The sequence below is a fragment of the Vulpes lagopus genome, chromosome 8 (genome assembly GCF_018345385.1).
Source record: "Vulpes lagopus strain Blue_001 chromosome 8, ASM1834538v1, whole genome shotgun sequence".
Taxonomy (NCBI): domain Eukaryota; kingdom Metazoa; phylum Chordata; class Mammalia; order Carnivora; family Canidae; genus Vulpes; species Vulpes lagopus.
Genome location: NC_054831.1, coordinates 49143706 through 49163821, shown reverse-complemented (window position 1 = coordinate 49163821; position 20116 = coordinate 49143706). Strand labels below are relative to the sequence as shown.

The 20116-nt window shown below is 38.3% G+C and overlaps 1 protein-coding gene across 1 annotated transcript in view; it reads right to left on the bottom strand.

Annotated features, from left to right (window-relative positions):
• The window catches only part of FREM2 (FRAS1 related extracellular matrix 2), a 169809-nt gene that overhangs the window by 21050 nt on the left and 128643 nt on the right, over window positions 1-20116 (bottom strand). The window contains exons 8-16 of the mRNA XM_041766940.1: window positions 19591-19800; window positions 17947-18144; window positions 16992-17156; window positions 16269-16451; window positions 12739-12869; window positions 10507-10665; window positions 8424-8727; window positions 5865-5996; window positions 3880-4211 (exon numbers count right to left, since the gene is read on the bottom strand). Of these exons, the coding sequence (XP_041622874.1) occupies window positions 3880-4211; window positions 5865-5996; window positions 8424-8727; window positions 10507-10665; window positions 12739-12869; window positions 16269-16451; window positions 16992-17156; window positions 17947-18144; window positions 19591-19800 (1814 nt within the window). The remainder of the gene's footprint in view (window positions 1-3879; window positions 4212-5864; window positions 5997-8423; window positions 8728-10506; window positions 10666-12738; window positions 12870-16268; window positions 16452-16991; window positions 17157-17946; window positions 18145-19590; window positions 19801-20116) is intronic.

Sequence of the window (20116 nt, the reverse complement as noted above, 5' to 3'; positions counted from 1 at the left end):
TCATAAAATGTGTTTTCATTTCTATCTGATCTGCTGGTACTCAGGTGATGCTGGAAACCACTGTTGGTAAGGCACCGACTTGAATAATTTTATCAGCAAGGGTGTAGATGTAATCTGGCATGTGTTTTCATGACCCCTGTAGGGTAGCATTATGGTCCCAAGGATAGACAGAGAAGTTCATTTGCCTTTCTTGCAATTATATCTGTGACCGCATCCATTCCTCACACACACCCAATAAAATGACATTTAATTCACTTAATTAAATGTCCAGACAAGAATCATGATGTAACTTGGTTAAAAGCACAGGCTTACAAGCAAATTGAGTTTGGGCACTTTATTTGAATTCTCTTTGCTTCAGCCTCCTCATCTCTGAAAAGGGGGAAAATTCATAGTTATTTCATAATGTTGCGAGCACAGAATTTGTGGGAATATGCGAAATATTTAGAAGAATGTGGGCACATGGTACACATTAAATGATTGTTAGCTATTACTATTATAATCATTGTTGTTATTGTTAGTACAATGATTAGGTATTTTCTCTTCTCCTATAGAACCCCAAACTAATGGGGAACATCAGGGAAATATCTGAAAGAACTATATTTTTTCCAATTTTAATTATTTTCTTCCTCCTCACCTATATTTAAGCAATGTGTGTGTTGGGGAGAGGTGGTGATTTAGGAGCATATCAACAGCTAGGAGAGAAGTAGAAGTTTAAGCCCAAGGAACAAAGTGGGGGGAAAGGAGATGACCATCTCTGAGCTCTACTCTAGAGCGAGCAACATGTCTTACTAGATTATATTAATGTTTAGTTTACACTGAGGCTTTTAACGTTTTATAACAAGATTCTGAAATTTTGGGATGCCTGGGTGGCTCAACGGTTGAGTGTCTGTCTTTGATTCAGATGATCCTGGGATCCTGGATTGAATCCCGCATCGGACTCCCTTTGGGGAGGCAGCTTGTCCCTCTGTCTGTGTCTCTGCCTCTCTCTCTCTGTCTCTCATGAATCAATCAATCAATCAATCAATCAATCCTGAAATTTCAATGATTTACATTGAACCTCGTCATCTATTTATGTTGATCATCATGGTGATGCTATTAAATTTATTTTCAACAATGCAAAAGCAAAAAAAAAAATCCTTTCAGAAGAAACTCCTGTAACCATCAGGCCAGCTTAAGAAGGTAACACAAACTAGTTAAGAAGTGGATGGGATAATTCTTCTATTCCTAGTGTTAGGTAACACAAGCCTTTCAAGTAGGTAAATCTTAACCGAAAAACCTGCAGTTGCTAGTTTTCACCTAATGGAGCAGAACCACTGGCAGCTCAACTATCGAAGCAGGGCAGAGACTTTCCCAGCTGGCAGTGGTAATGGGAAGGAAAAATACGAGTTAAACAATTAAAGAGAGGAACAATATTTAGCAAATACACAAGTGGCAAAGTTCAGTCAGTTTAGCTGAGCATTTTATGGTAAGATTTAGTCAGAAAGATAAACGCATCAGAGCTGAGCATTTAGCTGAGCATTTTATGGTTAAGATTTAGTCAGAAAGATAAACGCATCAGAGGGAATGGGTTTGTATTCAAAATGCCCTTCAGATCCTGGGGACGTTGGCAGATGTAACAGGACAGGACTTGAGCGGGCAAGTGCAGGGTTCTCATTAGAGAGGGCTATCTGGGTTGCAGATAGGAAAAATCAAAATGTGCTGGCATTTTGCGAGATGATGGAAAACATTCTTGAGGGTGAAAACAGACTATAGAGGAGATAAGACCCACAGAAGAGCCCCATGGTAGAAAGTGATTGTTAACAACGAGCTAGAACTAAAATGTAATCCTACCACCAAATCCAATTTTGTTTATGTGGTAGATCCTGTGACTTACACAAGATCCTGGGAGAAGAGCAACCAGAAAGAAAACAGGGATGATTTAAAAGTGGATTGAAGGGGCACCTGGGTGGCTCAGTCAGTTAGTGTTTCAATTCGTGATTTTGGCTCAGGTCATGATCTCAGGGTCATGAGATCGAGCCCCATGTCTGCTCAGTGCTGGCTATGGAGTCTGCTTCAGATTCTCTCTCTCCCTCTCCTCCTGCCCCCCCACCTCACCCTGCTCCCACTGCTCACGCTTTCTCTTTCTCTAAAAAAAATACAAAATACAAATACAAATGGATTGAAAACAAGCTCTGTTTGTTTCAAGTTAAAGGAATCAGAGATATTTGACCTACAAAGAAAAAGGCTGAGGTAGATTCATTATTATGAGTCTATTTTTATTCTGGGGGCAGGGCTTTTTTTTGCATGTCTTTCTGGTGGCAAAGATCCACTGGGGAAGAGGGACCAAAGAGGTAACACAAACAAGAGCTTATGTAATTTGCCCGAGGACGCAAAACTAAAAAAAACATCAGAGCAAAGCCAAATTTTGGTCTGCATTTGCTGGGTTCTAATACCCAAACCCTTTCCACTATTCTACCCTGTGCTCCTATTGGTGTTTGGGGATTTTCACTAATCCATGCAAATCTCTAAATATTTTACTGCTTTCAGAGGAGATGGAGATAATATCTTGGAGTCCAGTAGTCTCCAGACATAATGACTGGCTGCCCATTCCAAATCAACACTAGCTGAACGTGTCACGTTTCATAGCTCTGCCATGGGGCTAAACTGATACTCCGTTATTATCTCCATTTCTCACACTACTACTTGTTTTAAGCTTTAACAACACAAGGATATAGCACGGACAAAATTGGCCTCACTGGGGTTAAATCTTGAAAGACTTAGTACAGGGCAGCTCCAGTGGCGCAGCGGTTTAGCACCACCTGCAGCCCAGGGTGTGATCCTGGAGACCCAGGATCGAGTCCTACGTTGGGCTCCCTGCACGGAGCCTGCTTCTCCCTCCACCTGTGTCTCTGCCTTTCTCTCTTTCTTGCTGTGTCTCTCATGAATAAATAAATAAAATCTTTTTTTTTAAAAAAGAAAGACTTAATACATCCTGGGTACCATTCAAAAATTTAATGTGTAAGTCGACTCACATAAGCTCTTTTGTTTAGTCCAGAGTCATGTTTAGGACAGAGTCATGGCTTTTGGTTTGAACACTCATCATACTTTTGAGCCACACCCAGCATATTTCAGATTCTCTATCATAACTGCTAATGGAGACCTTCCTTCCTTATCATGTTGACAACTCTGTTGATGATGATGGGGGTGGGGATTGTGTGTGCATGTGTGTGTGTGTTGTGTATGTTATGTGGAAATGTTTGTGTAGTATGAAGAGGAGTCAGTAACTGTAGTGGAGAAATAACAATTAGCTTTCAATAAAAATACTTTTGACTATGGTAGTGATGGAGAAATGAAGCAGACTGGGAGGGAAAGGGAAGGAAACTAGGGAAGAATGAAGAGAATAAAAGGAGAGAAAGATGGCAGAAGAAGAAGAAAAGGAGGGAGAAAAATTGGATTGGCCCTAAGGATTGTAAATCCTCACTTTAGATGGTTTAGGACACATCATAGACATCTCTGTGTGTGTGTGTGTGTATACATATATATATATATATATATATATATATATATATATATATATGAAATGATAATGTATACTTTGAAACAAAATCAGTATTTGGATTTTTATATCAGAGTAGACTTGGAGTTTATGTTATACAGTGACCTTTTGATACAAAGATAATGTTATAAGCCCATTTGTTAAAAAAATGTGTCAAAAATTTAGACAGCTTGGTTCAGAAATAGACATGAATTTTCACACCACCCATGCGAGTTCCCGCTCCTACTTAATGATCTACACCACCAAGATGAAAGACTGGAGTTGGGATTTAGTCCTCATCTGTATACCTGAACAAAACCAACTGGTTTTTCCAGTGACGAAGCTCAGATGTTCAAAATTCCTACCTGTCCGTCTGTCCCGATGGTTCCTCCACAGTTGGTGAGAAGTTCTGACATGTCATAGTAGCTAACAAACTCCCATAAACAGGCTTCCAGGTTCAAGTTTCGATAGAAGCGTAAGGTACTGGAACCTCTGATAGATGAGCTGTACTGGTAAGGATGAGTCTCTCCAATTACTTCTGGATTTTTCGTAGCCTCAGTTAAGAAGCCATGGTGAGTCTTCACTTCAGTGTAATCTAGAAGATTGGAGCACTGGTGGTTTCCAACTCTTGAGCCATCAGGACTGAGGGTGAGCTCAAAGTTGGAAAGCTCTTTAGTGGAGATCACAGGGAGCATACCTGCAAGGAATAGTAACCATGTTGCCATTGTCACCAGCAAAGGACTTAGAACACTTATTTCTTTATCCTAGAGAAGACAAGTGTTATAAAATACTGTATAGCAATTACTACCAACATGGTATCCCAGGGATCCCGTGGCATTTTTCAGGAGATCTGTAACATTAAAGCTATTTTCATGATTCTAAAGACATTATTTGACTTTTCCAGCATTATTCCCTCAGTAGCACACAGTGGAGTTTTTTAGAGGCTACAAGTCCTCATATATTGCCATAGATTGAATGCAGAGGTAGATAAAATAATTCAGCTGTGTTTTATGAAGCCAGACATTAAGGGTATTTTCAAAAATGTAAAAAAAAAAAACAGCAATTTTTTTAATTCGTAAGTTATAGCTATTTTTCTGAAAAGCATGGTTTTCACATTAATATGTAATGGATTTGTTATTTTTAAATGAACGAAAAAATAAGTATTTAATGATTCCTTAGTTTTCATTTTAAATCCAGTCAATATTTATAGATATAACTCATAAAAACAATAGGCCTTTGAGATCCTATTTTTGAGGATGTCCTGAGACCAAAATGTTTGAAAGCTATCACTATACAGTATAAGCTAAAATATTTTAGGATTTGTGGGCCATAAGGTCTATGTGTCAACTGCTCGAGGTTGCCATGGTCAGCCGAAAGTTGCCACAGATGATTTGTAAAAGAATTAATATAACTGTACAATAAGACTTTGTTATGGACAATGAATTATAATTTCATATAATTTTCATGTTCCATGAAATATTGTTTTTTCCCCCAAACATTTAAAAATGTAAAAAATCCATTTTTTAGTTTGCAAGACCATATGAAAGCAGGCAGCAAGCCAGATTTGGCACAGGGGCCATAGTTTTTTGAGCCCTGGCATGAGCAATGCAGCAAAAAGAACCATGAGAAAGGTGTTTTCCCAGGAAAACCTTTCCATCTCTTGCTCTCAGAGCAGAACTCTGGCCTAACAAAAGAAATGGTCAGCTTCTATCATGTTCTGGCAGAGCTGTGGTTATTGACCACATCAGACAATGCAAAGGAGTAGCATGAGGGACCAGTCTTTTTTTTTTTTTTTTTTTAAGATTTTATTTATTTATTCATGAGAGACACAGAGAGAGAGGCAGAGACATAGGTAGAGAGAGAAGCAGGCTCCCTGCAGGGAGCCCAATGCGGGACTTGATCCCAGGACCCCACGGTCATGCAGTCATGCCCTGAGGCGGAGGCAGATGCTAAACCACTGAGCCACCCAGGTGCCCTGGGACGAGTCTTTCTATTAGGAACCATTATAAGGGGACACCTGGGTCCCCTGGTCACCTGGCTCATTGATCAAAGTCTGTTCCATCGTGCTTGGACAACGTATTAAATTTAATTGTACAGAATGCTTAAATCATCAGACTTTTTATTTTTTTATTTTTTATTTTTTATTTTTTTATTTTTTTTTTTCATCAGACTTTTTAAAAAACAAGATAGAAAGAAAGTAGAGTGACTTGAAAGAAACAGAAAAGCTTGAAGATCATATTGCAAAATGAACATTTATCATCTGCTTGGTGATTTCAAGTATTCAGTGGAATCAACCAGGTGCTGAGGAGCCCAAACCACTCCCATGGATGTGCTTACGCAAGCCACCTACCATCTATGTGTGGCATCGTGACGGTGAGCTTGATAAAGTTCGTGTACTCTGGGTCCTCGGGGCCTGTGTAGCGCAGCTTAGCTGAGAATGGCTCTGCTCCCACTGTCCCTGGCACCCTAGGCTGACAAAGACCTCAGGGAAAAATGAACATATTTATGCTAAAAGAACGTCATAGACAACACCTAAAGAATATTTTTAAGCTACACACGATAATTTTTTAAATAATAAAATTAAAAGTTCCCTGTGGACTGAGGCATGGCTAAAAGCAGCTATAAAAAAGTCAAAGGCCCTGGTGTGAGAAGTAAGTATAGCAGACAGTTTAGTAGCTACTTCTTATTTTATAAGGTTTGAGGAAAAAATAGTAACTGTCCAATGTACTTTAATACACACTGGACATTCTAGGTTATATTTACAAAATCATTTTAGTATAAAATGTGAACACAGTAAAAAAGGATTGAAAACCAACAGGAACAACAGCCAAACTGTGGAAGGAGCCTCGGTGTCCATCGAAAGATGAATGGATAAAGAAGATGTGGTTTGTGTATACAATGGAATATTCCTCAGCCATTAGAAACGACAGATACCCCTTTGCTTCGATGTGGATGGAACTGGAGGGTATTATGCTGAGTGGAGTAAGTCAATCGGAGAAGGACAAACATTATATGTTCTCATTCATTTGGGGAATATAGATAATAGTGAAAGGGAATATAAGGGAAGGGAGAAGAAATGTGTGGGAAATATCAGAAAGGGAGACAGAACATAAAGACTCCTAACTCTGGGAAACGAACTAGGGGTGGTGGGAGGGGAGGAGGGCGGGGGGTGGGGGTGAATGGGTGACGGGCACTGAGGGGGGCACCTGACGGGATGAGCACTGGATGTTATTCTGTATGTTGGTAAATTGAACACCAATAAAAAAATAAATTTATTAAAAAAAAAAAAAAGAAACCAACAGGAGAAAGTAACTATAGTTTAATTGAGTGAATTGGATGTTTACCCTAGAATAATATACCTATGACTAGTCATAAAGTAGCATTGTTTATAATCAAATAAACTAAAGGTGTACTTATTTTTAAAGCAAAAACTAAAGTCTCCTTAGAATCAGAGAACAAAATGTATACAGCAGAGTTTTCCCTCTATATAACTTCTTATGGCATGTGAATTAGAAGTTATAATTTATAATATACACACTGATACAAAACATACTGATACTGATATGCACATGCACATACTGAAACACATGATAGTGTAAGATTATGTTCTATTAACCATCTAACTATCTCTCAGTGAGTCTCTTTTGACACGAAAATCTTCCTCCAATGTGTCCTTCTAAAGAATTGTGATGTTTTCATTTTAATGTTATGGAAGGGATCAAGATGCTGGATTATAATCAAGAACACAATATATAATCTCTTTTCAATTTATACATAACAAAGGAAATAGACAAGTATTTATTAGAATAGCAATAAAATCAGAGGCAGGCTCCAGAACCTGGTCTGCCTGTTTTATTAATACAGGGATTCATTTTAAGGCATTGCTTAATTGTTTTTCCTTTTGGTACCAACGCAATAGTTTGGCTTTAAGAGATATTTAACAACCATGTGTTTTAATTCTAACAAAAGAGCATGTTTACTATATATGTGTTTACTATGTATGTTATCGATAAATATTCGTCCTGAGTATATAAAGGCGGGATGTGTAACCTTTCTTTATGCAACAATGGTTCTTTATGAATCAGTGTGTGTAAATAAAGTTTTAAAAATAGAATCTTATAAACAGACTTATTTTAAAAGTCTAACTTTAAAGTTCTTCTGCAGAATGAAGGATTAATACATAAAGTGGATTTCTTGTCTTTTCACGGCTGCTTCAGCTACATTCTATTCTTCACCCCCGATGTGTCTGGGCTCCAGCCCCGGACACAACCTCCCTTGTAATCACACAAGGTGTCGGCACCTGTACATATCTCTGCTAGCACTGTCATTCATTCCTCTGTCCCTGTCCCCAGCAAATTCCTACTTGTGCAATAAGCAGCTCATCATGTCGGAGCCACGTTGTCCAGATCTGACCTTTGCATACCATCCTGCTTCCTCTCACATGCTCCCCCATTTCTCTGCTTGTAGTTTCCAGAATATCTGGTGTTCTTTCCTGCTTCTATGAGTCATTGCTCATGTTTTTTTCTCTCTGCTATTTTCAAAATTGCAGTCTCCTGACCCACTCAGGGTAGAACTAGTCACTTCTACTGTGTGCCTTTTCCGGACTAATAAGGTTTATCTGTGTCTTCCGCCTGTTCTCCTCGAGAACAAGAGTCTTGCTTCCTTTTTCTTATCGCCAGCAGAAAGCATAAAGTCTGGCATATAACAGGTGATCAAAAAAATGTGGAATAAATACACATGTATTTTCTAATGAGTATTTCTGTAAACATGGACATCATTTCTTAAGTACTTGATGGCAAATATTAAGGAATGCATGCAGGCATTTGGGAGAACTAATCACCAGAAATCAGATATTCATAATATTCCATGGTACTTCAGTGGTCTTAATATGAGAATGGTAGCACATTACCTTCTTCTCTGCCGATGGTTACAATAGGGCTCATCAGCTCCAGGCCCTCATTGCCATTGGCATTCACGGCACGGGCCGCACACTGCACTCTGGAGCCGGGCTGGAAGTATATGGAATCTAAGGTGATCATCTTGGACGATGTAAAAAAGGTGTCAAAGTCCACTTCTCTCATGGGGCTGGTCACACCATCAGGCCCAGCGGGTGCACTAATTAGCCATCGGTACCGGGTCAAGGTGTCATTGATATTTTCACTTGCACAAATAGAACCTGTTTTGTCATAGTCTGAGTATTTAGGGTTGCAAGCCTATGGGAAACAAATAACCTGTTAGGGCCATAGTACAGAACAATGTGGAAGTTACACTTCTCAAGCTCTCTAGCCTAGTGTTTTCCTTGATGCCTTTTTCCATCTCTACACGCTATTCATGCAACCTTCACATTTCTATTCTAGCCCTAACAGTGTTCATGGACTCTGATTTCAAACAGAGTACTGGACATTTCCACTCTAACTTGATGCACATAAACTTGTTATGCTCTGCATCATCTCATGAATCTCCAAGTCCCAAATCATTCTTGTTCTCCCTCCCTCCCTCCTCACTCTCACCCCATCCCCCCCGGCCCCCACTTCCAGTGGGTCAGTGTCCTTGGCTGACTCTTCTTTTGCAATGTTCAAATTGGTGCCTTCCTTCCCATTCCCATCACCACTTCTTATCTAATTCAGGATCTTTCTAGTCAAGTGACACACTGTTGCAAGGTGACACTCCAAAATACCCTCTTCTCATGCCATTCTTCTGTACAAGATCCCCCCACTACCAACCAATGAAATCCACAGCCCTTAACACAACATTTGTTTATTTTTTTCAATACTTATTTATGTATTCATGATAGAGAGAGGCAGAAACACAGGTAGAGAAAGAAGCAGGCTCCATGCTGGGAGTCCGACGCAGGACTCAATCCCGGGGCTCCAGGATCACGCCCTGGGCCAAAGGCAGGCGCCAAACCACTGAGCCACCCAGGGATCCCCTAACATAACATTTAAAGACCTCTATAACTTGGCACCAAATCATTATTTGTGCCTTGGTAATTCAATAAACATTTATTGTGTGACTATTATACGTAGGGTCATTTTACCAGGTCTGTTGTTATACATCCCAGTTTTGCTCACAAGGAGCTTATAATTTAGTCAGGAAAAGGCAAGTAAAAAAAAGTAATAATAATATGCCATTTTAACGATTGTTAAAAAAATATTTTATTGGGACACCTGTATGGTTCAGTGGCTTGGCGCCTGCCTTTGGCCCAGGGTGTGATCCTGGGGTCCTGGGATCGAGTCCCGCATCAGGCTTCCTGCAGGGAGCCTGCTTCTCCCTCTGCCTGTGTCATTTATTCATGAGAGACACACAGAGAAAGAGGCAGAGACACAGGCAGAGGGAGAAGCAGGCTCCCTGCAGGGAGCCTGATGCAGGACTCGATCCCAGGACCCGGGATACACCCTGGGCCAAAGGCAGGCGCCAAGCCACTGAACCATACAGGTGCCCCTAATATGCCATTTTTTAATGATAATCCTCTAGATGTAGTTTGTGTTGTAATCCCTTCTTCCTGGAACAGCCTCCCCTTGTCTCTTATCATAAACTTTTAAAACCACATAAACACCCCAAGCCTCTCCTCACATGTGGAGCTGCAGCTCTAGCTGGTTTGTGACATTCTCATGGTAATGATCACTCTTGCCCTCTGGTAGAGTGACTGACTCCTGCATATTTTTCTCTTCCTTAGTTTTAAAGTTCCTTGAGTACAGAGTTCAACCCTTATTTATTTTTCTATCAATAGCAGACCCTGAGATAACACAAGATAACACACTGTGTATGCATCAGTTAATAAACCTTTGTTTATTTGTTTGTTGGATAAGGAAGAAAAATGGGAGCTTTATTTGATTAATGTTATATTTTCCTATCGTTCAAAGCTTATACCTCAAAGTAGTCCCACTTTTTTTTTTCTTCATGGCAAAGCCAATACTATATTGGTTAACATCTATAATTATTTTAAATAGCTATTTAACAATTTTTCTCAAATTTGTCAATTTCCTACTCACTGTAATACAGATAACAGGATAGCCAGACACAGGTCCTGCACTATCTTTAGCTCTGGAAGTGTCATCATACATCAGTAATGACACAATTTGAGGGACAGATGGGAAAGTGACTTCTGCCATGCTGTTCATTTCTTCTATATACACAATGGCTTTGGTGACCTACAAGGAAAAGATAATTATGCGTGATTATCAAAATACTTGGCTCAAGGAGTATCATTTGTACAGTATGATACCTAGGATGCTTGACAAGTCCCTGGCTTCATTATGATGAAAACTATCACTCGCAGAGCCCCAGCGGGGTAACAGGCCCTTTGTGGTTTGTTCTAGGTGACCCTGACACTTTGGCCATGTCTTATGGCACTGGGGGAAGGCACATGAGCCCAGAGCAGCCTGGGTTGACCAGTAGCCCATGAAGTATTTGGGTTCTAATTTTTTCTGCAAATTGGGATGATTGTAGCTAAATCTATCTTGGGTTATAACATGAAAGATCCATGAAAAAACCAGTTAGTTGGCAGGGGGAAGAAAGCTGAAAAGCAGGCTGAAGGAAAAGCAGATCCTAGGGCTCATGTGATAACATAGTCATGCTGACATGGATGCTGGCGAATATCGAGGCTTTAAATGAGCTAAGACCATTAAGGAGGGCACTGGATGTGAAGAGCACTGGCTGTTATATGCAACTGATGAATCACTAGCTTCTATTCCTGAGATCAACAATACATTATATATTAACTACATTGAATTTAGATAAAAATTTTTAAAAATAAATGAGCAGAGACCAGAAGTGTAGCCTGAAATCCGGGCAGAGTGAGACACAGTCACAGGCAAGAGAGGAATCTGGAAACATGTACTGGTAAGCTGCCAGGACACCTTGCTGATATATTTGTCTTAGCTCCTGAAAAACCTTCCAATATCTTACATATCATAGGTTGCAAATCTCTATCTACCAGCATTTGTAAAAGAAGCTATCACCTGAAGAGACTTGAATGAATCTCTGTTCCTTGCATCCCAAAGAGCTTAATAGAGTGCTCCATAAAAGTAACACTAAAAGAATAACTTTTAATGGGATCAAGACTTACAAAAAATATATGTGGAAAAAAATATATGTGGAAAATATATGCTCCATAAAAGTAACACTAAAAGAATAACTTTTAATGGGATCAAGACTTACAAAAAATATATGTGGAATAACTTTTAATGGGATCAAGACTTACAAAAAATATATGTGGAAAAAAATTTTCTGCCCATACTTCTTCATTTTTAAATATGACTTTAAAAAAAAGTTGGGATCCCTGGGTGGCGCAGCGGTTTGGCGCCTGCCTTTGGCCCAGGGCGCGATCCTGGAGACCCGGTATCGAATCCCACGTCAGGCTCCCGGTGCATGGAGCCTGCTTCTCCCTCCGCCTGTGTCTCTGCCTCTCTCCCTCTCTCTCTGTGACTATCATAAATAAATAAAAATTAAAAAAAAAAAAAAAAAAAAAAATGTTTAAAAAAAAAAGTAAGGCACTGTAGCAGAAATACCATCACGTAGTAAAAATTACAAAATGATAAGAAATACTTTGGAGGAAACAATCTTCCCAATTTGATCTCCTATTAATAGTAAAACAAATAATAAAAGAAATAAATTTAAGTATGGGTTTATCAACATCGGTCTGTGTCTACAATTATTTAGTTTTAAGAACTATTTGAGGTTTAAAGTTCAAAATTCTGTGGAAAAATGTTTACCTTGAAGAAAATCTGGTTGATGAAACTATGAATTTAATAAGCACAGAACATCAGTATTAGGATCATAACATTCTGGTCACTGAGGCTCTGGGCAGCAAGTTGATAAAACTAGGACTAGCAGTGGGAATTGTGAGGGTTAGCAAACTGTGTTGTGGATGAAAATGTATGTTTTAATGAGCAGCAAGCCTGAATTCAGCCTCATCTTTGTGCTGAGATGATGCTCTCTCTGGAAGTGAGTCTCAAACTCAGCAGTTACCGACTGAAATGGGAAGGCCAAGTGGGCTGACGTAGGGCTCACTGGCTCTGGTCTCTGAGTTTCTAGACACGTGATTTTTCAGAGAAAAAGTAATAGGAACACTATTTATGAGGTGATAAAGGGATTATGCACATCTCCTTTATCAAAGGCTTGCACAAAATCCCATTAGTCTATTGTACACGATGTGATGCTCAGACCCATTTTCCCCGATTAAAATGCTGGCTCTGAATTCATATCCATGTTCTGTTACGTACCTGCGTCTCTGCCACCATGTTCTCATCGGGTTTTAGGTGGACAGTGAAGGCCTCTCTCATCTCTCTGATCCCATCGAAGATTACTTCAATGTTAACAATATGCTGGGTTTCTCCCTCCTTAAATTCAATTTCTACAAATGCAAAGTCACAGATTTGAGACTTTTACATGTGAATATGTGAAGTTTGTCTCAAGTTTTCTTAACAGTGACTCACAATGAGGAACACATTGTATGCTGTGGCTCAGTATACTTGTGCATGCGTGTGTGTGTGTGTGTGTGTGTGTGTGTGTGTGTGTGTGTGTGTGAATAAAATGGAATCATGAGTTTGAGAAATATCACTTTTTTTCTGCTGTATGTTTTGCACCCAAATATTTTCCATTCTATTGCATCTCATCCAAAGAAGATTCTAATCAGAAACTACTAAATTGATTTGTTGACTCACAGCCTGAAAAAACACTGAGTTGTGGAACAGAAGATTAATCATGCTAATACGAGGCATAACCAGATAAACTGGCCTCTTGTTTTCAGAATTTCTGAAATGACAGGACACAAGTCAAGTGACTACAGTGGCAGATATTAAGTGTGAATGTGAATGGCACATGCAAGTGTATATATGGATAATAGAAGGTGGATATAAGACTGCTGAGCTTTTTAATATTAGATCAAATTATGTTTTCAAAAGACTTTCTGTTGTTGATGTTCATCTTGGAAATGCAGAAACTTTTTTTGGTAAATGTCAACAGGTATGCTTCCCTTAATCCTGTCCCTCCTCACTAAAATATTTGCTACATTGTCATGAAAATTAAACTCAATTATAAGAATCCTTTTTTAAAATGATTCATTTCAGGGACACCTGGGTGGCTCAGTGGTTGAGCATCTGCCTTCAGCTCAGGCTGTGATTCTCAGGTCCTGGGATCGAGTCCCACATTCCCACATTGGGCTCCCTGCAGGGAGCTTGCTTCTCCCTCTGCCTATGTCTCTGCCTCTCTCTCTGTGCCTCTCATGGATAAATAAATAAAATCTTTGAAAAAATATCAAATAAATTATTCATTTAAAAAGTCTTAAAATATTAAAAATTCGATGATTTTATTGAACTCAAGAGTCAGCAGCTACCCAATACCATAAGACTTGGATAAACTATTTTGTTGGTTTTACTATACCTTTTGAGAAACTGGCTCAGAAGAAAAATAAAAAAATATAATGCATAATTGTTCCAATTAGAGAATATAGCAGATGCTGTTTCTGATGCAACTGAAGTTCAATCATTATAATTCTAAATTATAAATTTTTTAAAATGTGGCAGAAGACAATGTGTCTTCAATGTGTTTTTCTTCTGCTACCTCTATTTTTTTTATTGTCAATTATGAAAAAGATTTTTTTTTGAGTTAGTCATCCAGATTCCTCTTTAAAGTAAGTTCTGTTTCTAGATATAGCCATTTTCTACATTAGCCTTAGCATGCTGTTGGTCTTAGTCTTAGTATTAGTCTTAGATTTCTCATACTCTGAGAAAGAATTTAGGGTTCTTGTGTCAGAGGATGAAGATAAGTGATTATTGCTGGCTCACCAATGTGTTCAGTCTGACTTGTATTACATTTCACTAAAAAATTAGTTTTTAGGGGCACCTGGGTGGCTTGATCAGTGAAGTATCCAACTCTTGATTTTGGCTCAGGTCATGACCTCAGGGTTTTGAGATCGAGCCCCGTGCTCTGCACGGGGTGTAGAGTCTGCTTAACATTCTCTCTCTGCCTCTCTCTCTCTCTCTCTGTCTCCTTTCCATTTGAGCACACCCTCTCTTAAAAAAAAATTAAAAACAAATAAAAACAAAGAAGATTAATTTTTAAAATGAAAAATATCTGAGGGTTTCAGAGGAAAATACAGATTTTTTAAAGTTCTTTTGCACGTTCCTGCCTGGCTAGTCTGCTGGTCATGACAGTACAGGCTTTTCTCAGCAGGGAATGGGCTTTCTGATTCAGTAATATTCCCATCATGTCAGTTCCCCCTCATATTTCACTCATTGAGTCTGATGCTCAATGGACAGAGCCACCCAGGAACCCCTGATATGTTTAAATTATTGCTTTCTTACAGTACACATGCTAGTTGATAGTTAAGTTTCTTCAATTACTTTAGTCCTTTATTTGTCATTTTAGATATTTTTAGCACAAAAAATATTTCAAGTTTCTTTTTTATCTTCATTATTTCTATTTATTTGTAAGGAACTGACCTGTTTTGACCATAAGGGAGGAATTAGAATATGGGTCAGAAGAGATTAAATTTTTTTATCATAAGCACTATATACAGCATGCTTACATTTATGGGTTAAGAGACACAAGCTGATTTACTGTCATTTAACCTTGTTCTGACATCATTGGACAATTTGCTACAGAAGTATAACTTTTATTTATGCTTCAGCAAAAGAATTATTTTGTTTCTAAGAAAAACATCTTCTGTTAAAGGTCATATTGTCCATCTTTAGAAGATGTTTCCTTAATGTAAAACCTGTTCCTGCTCATTATAGGAAGACTAGGTTTTTCTAATTTAGTGGCTAATCGGGTTTTTTTCCCTCTCCTTTCAGGTTGTAGGTGATTTATTTCGAATGTTATCCTTCTCTGCAGTGAGAATAATCTGAGGATAGCTCTGAAGCTCTACTGTTGTCCAACTGTTACCATATATGCAAAGAAAATAAGCTCCTTTGTAGAAGATGTTCTTTTTTTCTATTGTCTCATCAACTTTATTCCTGACTTAGTAAAACCTATTCGTCACTTTCTAAACTTTTTTTTCACAAGTTAGCAGATCAAGATGAATGCCTGAAGTTCTAGGATCAAGAACTACCAACAGGTAGTTAAAGGTGGGAAACTAGAAACAAAGTGGATAAGTAGAACTCTACATAATTTATAAACTTAATTTTGCACATCAATTTACATCTATTCTGTCAACAAATAATTCATAGAGAGAGAACTGATTTGTATTTATTATTCATAAAAAATAAATACTGAAATGGTTCAAAACTTTGAAAGAAGAGGAGGATAGATGAAAACACCCAAAACGAAATCCTAAGGCCTGGAAAATTCATGATCTCTTTGGTTGGCATTCCACCAACCTTTTATTGCCCTCCATTAACACAAAATTTTGTAGCTTAAAGTTTTAGATCATTGGTGTTCTATAAACTGAAAAAATATCTCAGCTATCCTGAATATTTTCAGTGTACCAGAATATTCTAGAATAGATTTTAGTATTTAATTACCATAATGAAGGTAAAACCTATTAAAAGTAACAATACATTCAGAATATAAAGTTATCTAGTCTATTCAAAATTTTCCTAAGTGCTCACACATAAGCCCTGTAAATCAAAAAGGGAAATTCTGGAACTAAAGTCTATTGCCTTTGTTTTTCTGAAGGAACTTGAAATTAATGTAAAGGAGTATGACTATTTTTATTTCACTGGATATTTCCCTTCTTTTTCTCAAGGCTGCCAGTGCCAATACATAGTGGGAGCACCACCCACCTGGGAGCAGACCCTGGGAACCCTCATACCTTCTGACACAGGGTGATAGTCTTCTCCAGAAGTGGCTGAGCCATCCTTGGTGTGGACTCTCACAATTGAAACCTTTGAAGTATCTCCTTGGCGAATCACTGGAATTTTCACAAATACTGACTGTCCTGGTTCCTTGGGTTCACTCACGCTAAATCTGGTTTCTCCAAATTTAATAACAGTCTCTAAAATTGTGGGAAATATGGACAAATTAAAATGTAAAGGAAATGTTTTTTCTTCATTTCTAATGTTTCGTTCTATATGAAGAGAGCTTAATTAGTATGACACTCCTGGCTTCTCTCTGTCCCCTCACTCATCATTATTGGTGAGTGGGTTAGGAGAAACCCAAGTGTTCCTTCCTTGGGATTTAACCAGCCTCAGGGAGCATGTACTCTGGGCAGCCTCTATGTGCCATGAGTCTTATGGGAGCAGGCCCCTGGGAGTGGGAGAGGAGGGAAAAACTGCTGGCCCAGGACTACCTCTACTCTACAGAAGGTATGAACATTTGGGATTTACCAGTAGATGTAAAGCATATTCTCCAACATAAACTTTCTATTTTAATCGTTTATTTGGTTTCCTGTTGGTCTTTGTCTATTTTTCCTATTTCTCAATTGCTTGAAAACCCTAGTCTGAAAAAGAGAGTTATTTTCTGAGCCACTTAAAACGTTAACATAGATGGATTTCAATTCCCAATTTACAAGTGAGGACAAGAAATAACTCCTTACTATCAGCATCATCTTGGATCCTTATCAGAGTTTCATTTTGTTCCCCAACTGCAGCCCCAAAGGGAGAGTTGCTACGTGGGGTTCCAAGAACCAGGCGGAGTTCTTCTACCTCTTCATAGAGTTTGTCATCCATCAGCTCAAGGACACAAGGCTTTTCAGTCTCACCTGGAGCAATGATGACAGCATGTCTGTTATATCCATCCCACCATCACATTCCAATCACATCCCCGGCCCAGAAGGATATATGAGCTACCAGAATATAAACACCACAAGGACAAGAATGTTGCCTTTTTTCCTGTTCTACTGATAGGGCAAAAGATAGTATCTGGCAAGTAATAAGCTTCAATAAGTATTTACTGAATAATGGCTAAACGTTTGAACATATGCATTGAGAGCCCCTATTTGTATGGGAAATTTCTTTAATGTCTGTTTTTAAGTTTTGCCACTCATCTTAGAAAACAAGTAATAAAGATTAAATACCAATTTTATGTATGAATTTCTAGCATTATGATCAGGGACCAAAACTTAGCAGCCTTGTACAGGATGATCAGAGTTAATTTCACACAGGGATTAGTTTCTAGTACAATTACTGGATCAAAGTGATCAAACATTTTAAGGCTCTAAATTGACATTAAAATTGTCGTGCCTATTTCCTTTCATTTCTCTCATTTGAACACTATTTCCCAGCATTGCAAAATATACACATTTGCTGTACCACCGAATACCTTTTGAATAAACAATACAGCACATTGCTGGAAACTAATTTGTAAAATGATAAACCAAAAAGACACTGATTCAATCTGTTACAATCCACTTCCCCTTATTATCTTACAGTACAGAGAAAGCCATGTCATAAGCATGTTGAAGTCAAGAACATACATTTTCCTGATACATATTTCTAATCAAAAACATGGCTTCCTCAAATTCCAAATAAACATGTCAAGCTCCACCTTACCAGGGAGGAACAGGATGACAGAGCTATCAATGTTTGGACGTTCCTCAAAGTCCGTCATCACCTGTGCGGACCCCTGTCGTGTGTAGCATCTCACTGAAGACCTATAGTGAATGTCTCCACTCCTGTGGATCATTGCAACTATCTGCCCATCGTTTTCATTGCCAGTATATACTCGTTCTTTGAACTGCATCTTAGGCACTGCAAAAACAAATGAACGCGTGGATCAAGATGAACAGAAATTTTCTTAAGGAAAATGGCTTTCAGAAAGCATGGTTTAGCAGAAAGAATAATGAAACATAAGTGAGCACTGGATTCCAGTTTCTACCCAGTCTCTTGACAATACTTTGGCCTTAAGGAAATCACTTCAATAAATTGTTTTGATTTTCTTATCTGTGAAATTCTGCTCTATTTCATGGAGTAGGCAGATGCAGTGAAATGCTAAAAAGTAGATAAAACCAGAGACTTTAAGATATCTATATCTATCATATGTTGCTTAATCATGAGCTTTTCAGAATTTCTGAAATTTCTGAATAATTTCTGAATAATTTCTGAATTATTTCCAAGTAACGCTTAATATTGTGCACACACTACAACCATAGACCATGTTAGAAAAGTTGATAATGGATATATTATACATATATTATATAAAGATGACAATGGATGTAGTATTATATACATAATATTAATGCATATATAAAATGTTTCATTATCTAATGATAATGAACATTATGTATATATTTTAGGTGATACTGATGATGGATGAATTAAATATAGGTCTCATTAACAATAGGTCACACTCTTCCAAGCAATGTCAAGATCATCATAGTTAAAATTATTCAGAATTCCTTTGTGAGGATGTGTCAGAGAGCTCTACCACATGGCCAGCAGCTGCTTGTCTTTAAACTATGTTTTTGGCACCTTCTCAGGGAAATTTCAAGAGTGTCTGGATGTAAGAAGATGATAGACTTGTGTTGAGAAGTAGAAAAAGACCATTACACATGGCTCTACCCATCTATGGCAAGGCAACACAATCAAGATATTGATGACAATCTCACTTTTTTTTTTAATGTAAGAGGAAGAATAAAAGTTTTCTTCTGAGACTGCCTGATTTTATCAAGATGGTCAGAAGAAACAGCAAAGACACAGACAGGATATTGCTATGAACTGAATTGCATTACCTCTAAATTCACAGGTTAAAGTCCTAACCCTTACAAGCTGAAAATGTGACCTTGTTTGAGGCTCTGGTCTTTGTAGAGGTAATGAAGTAAAAATGAGGTCATTAGAATGGGCTCTAATTTAATATAACTGCTGTCTTTATAAATAGGGGAAATTTAGACACAGTGGCACACGTAGGAGATGTAAAGACACATTAGGGACAAGATGGGTATGTACAAGCCAAATGAGAGGCATGGAGCGGATCCTTCCCACACAGTCCTCAGAAGGAACCAATCTGCCGACACCCTGATTTTGGACTTCTAGCCTCCAGAACCGCCAGATGAGAAATTTCTGAGTCTATAGTACTTTGTTATGGCAGCCCTGACAAACGTATACAGGTATATAAATCCAAGTTCATCATTTTTCTTAAGGTGTATATAAACTCCAGCCTATCATTTTACTCATCATTGTAAATTAATAAGCACTCACAGTCGGAGACAGAATCATTTATGGAAACCGTGGCTTTGCTGGGCTCGCCGAGGGCAGCGTTCATAGGCATACGAAGCACCAGTTCAAATTTCTCAATTCCCTCCAGCACTGGTTGCCCAAGATCATCCAGGATGATAACACGAACAGTCTGCATGTTGACTCCAGGTGCAAAATCTAAATTCCGACTGATTCCCACATAATCTGTTCCAGCTACACGCGTAACAGAAGAATTATTCCATTGGGGACGGATGAAATTAAAATTATGAGACACAAATTATGTAGATCTATTTATGATTCTTTAAAAAATATCTGTAAACCAGCATAACATTACAGAAGAATACATTAATGAAATGCAAAAGACTAGTATCATATCGGTTTTTGAGACGGTAGAACAAAGGTCAGGTTCTGAACTTCATTTTATTTAGGCCTAGCGAATTATTTTAGCTTTCGTTATATAACCCATCTATTTTTATTTTGGAATTCTTGAGTGGGGCTAATAAAAAATCAGGTCTGAAATAATCAGCAT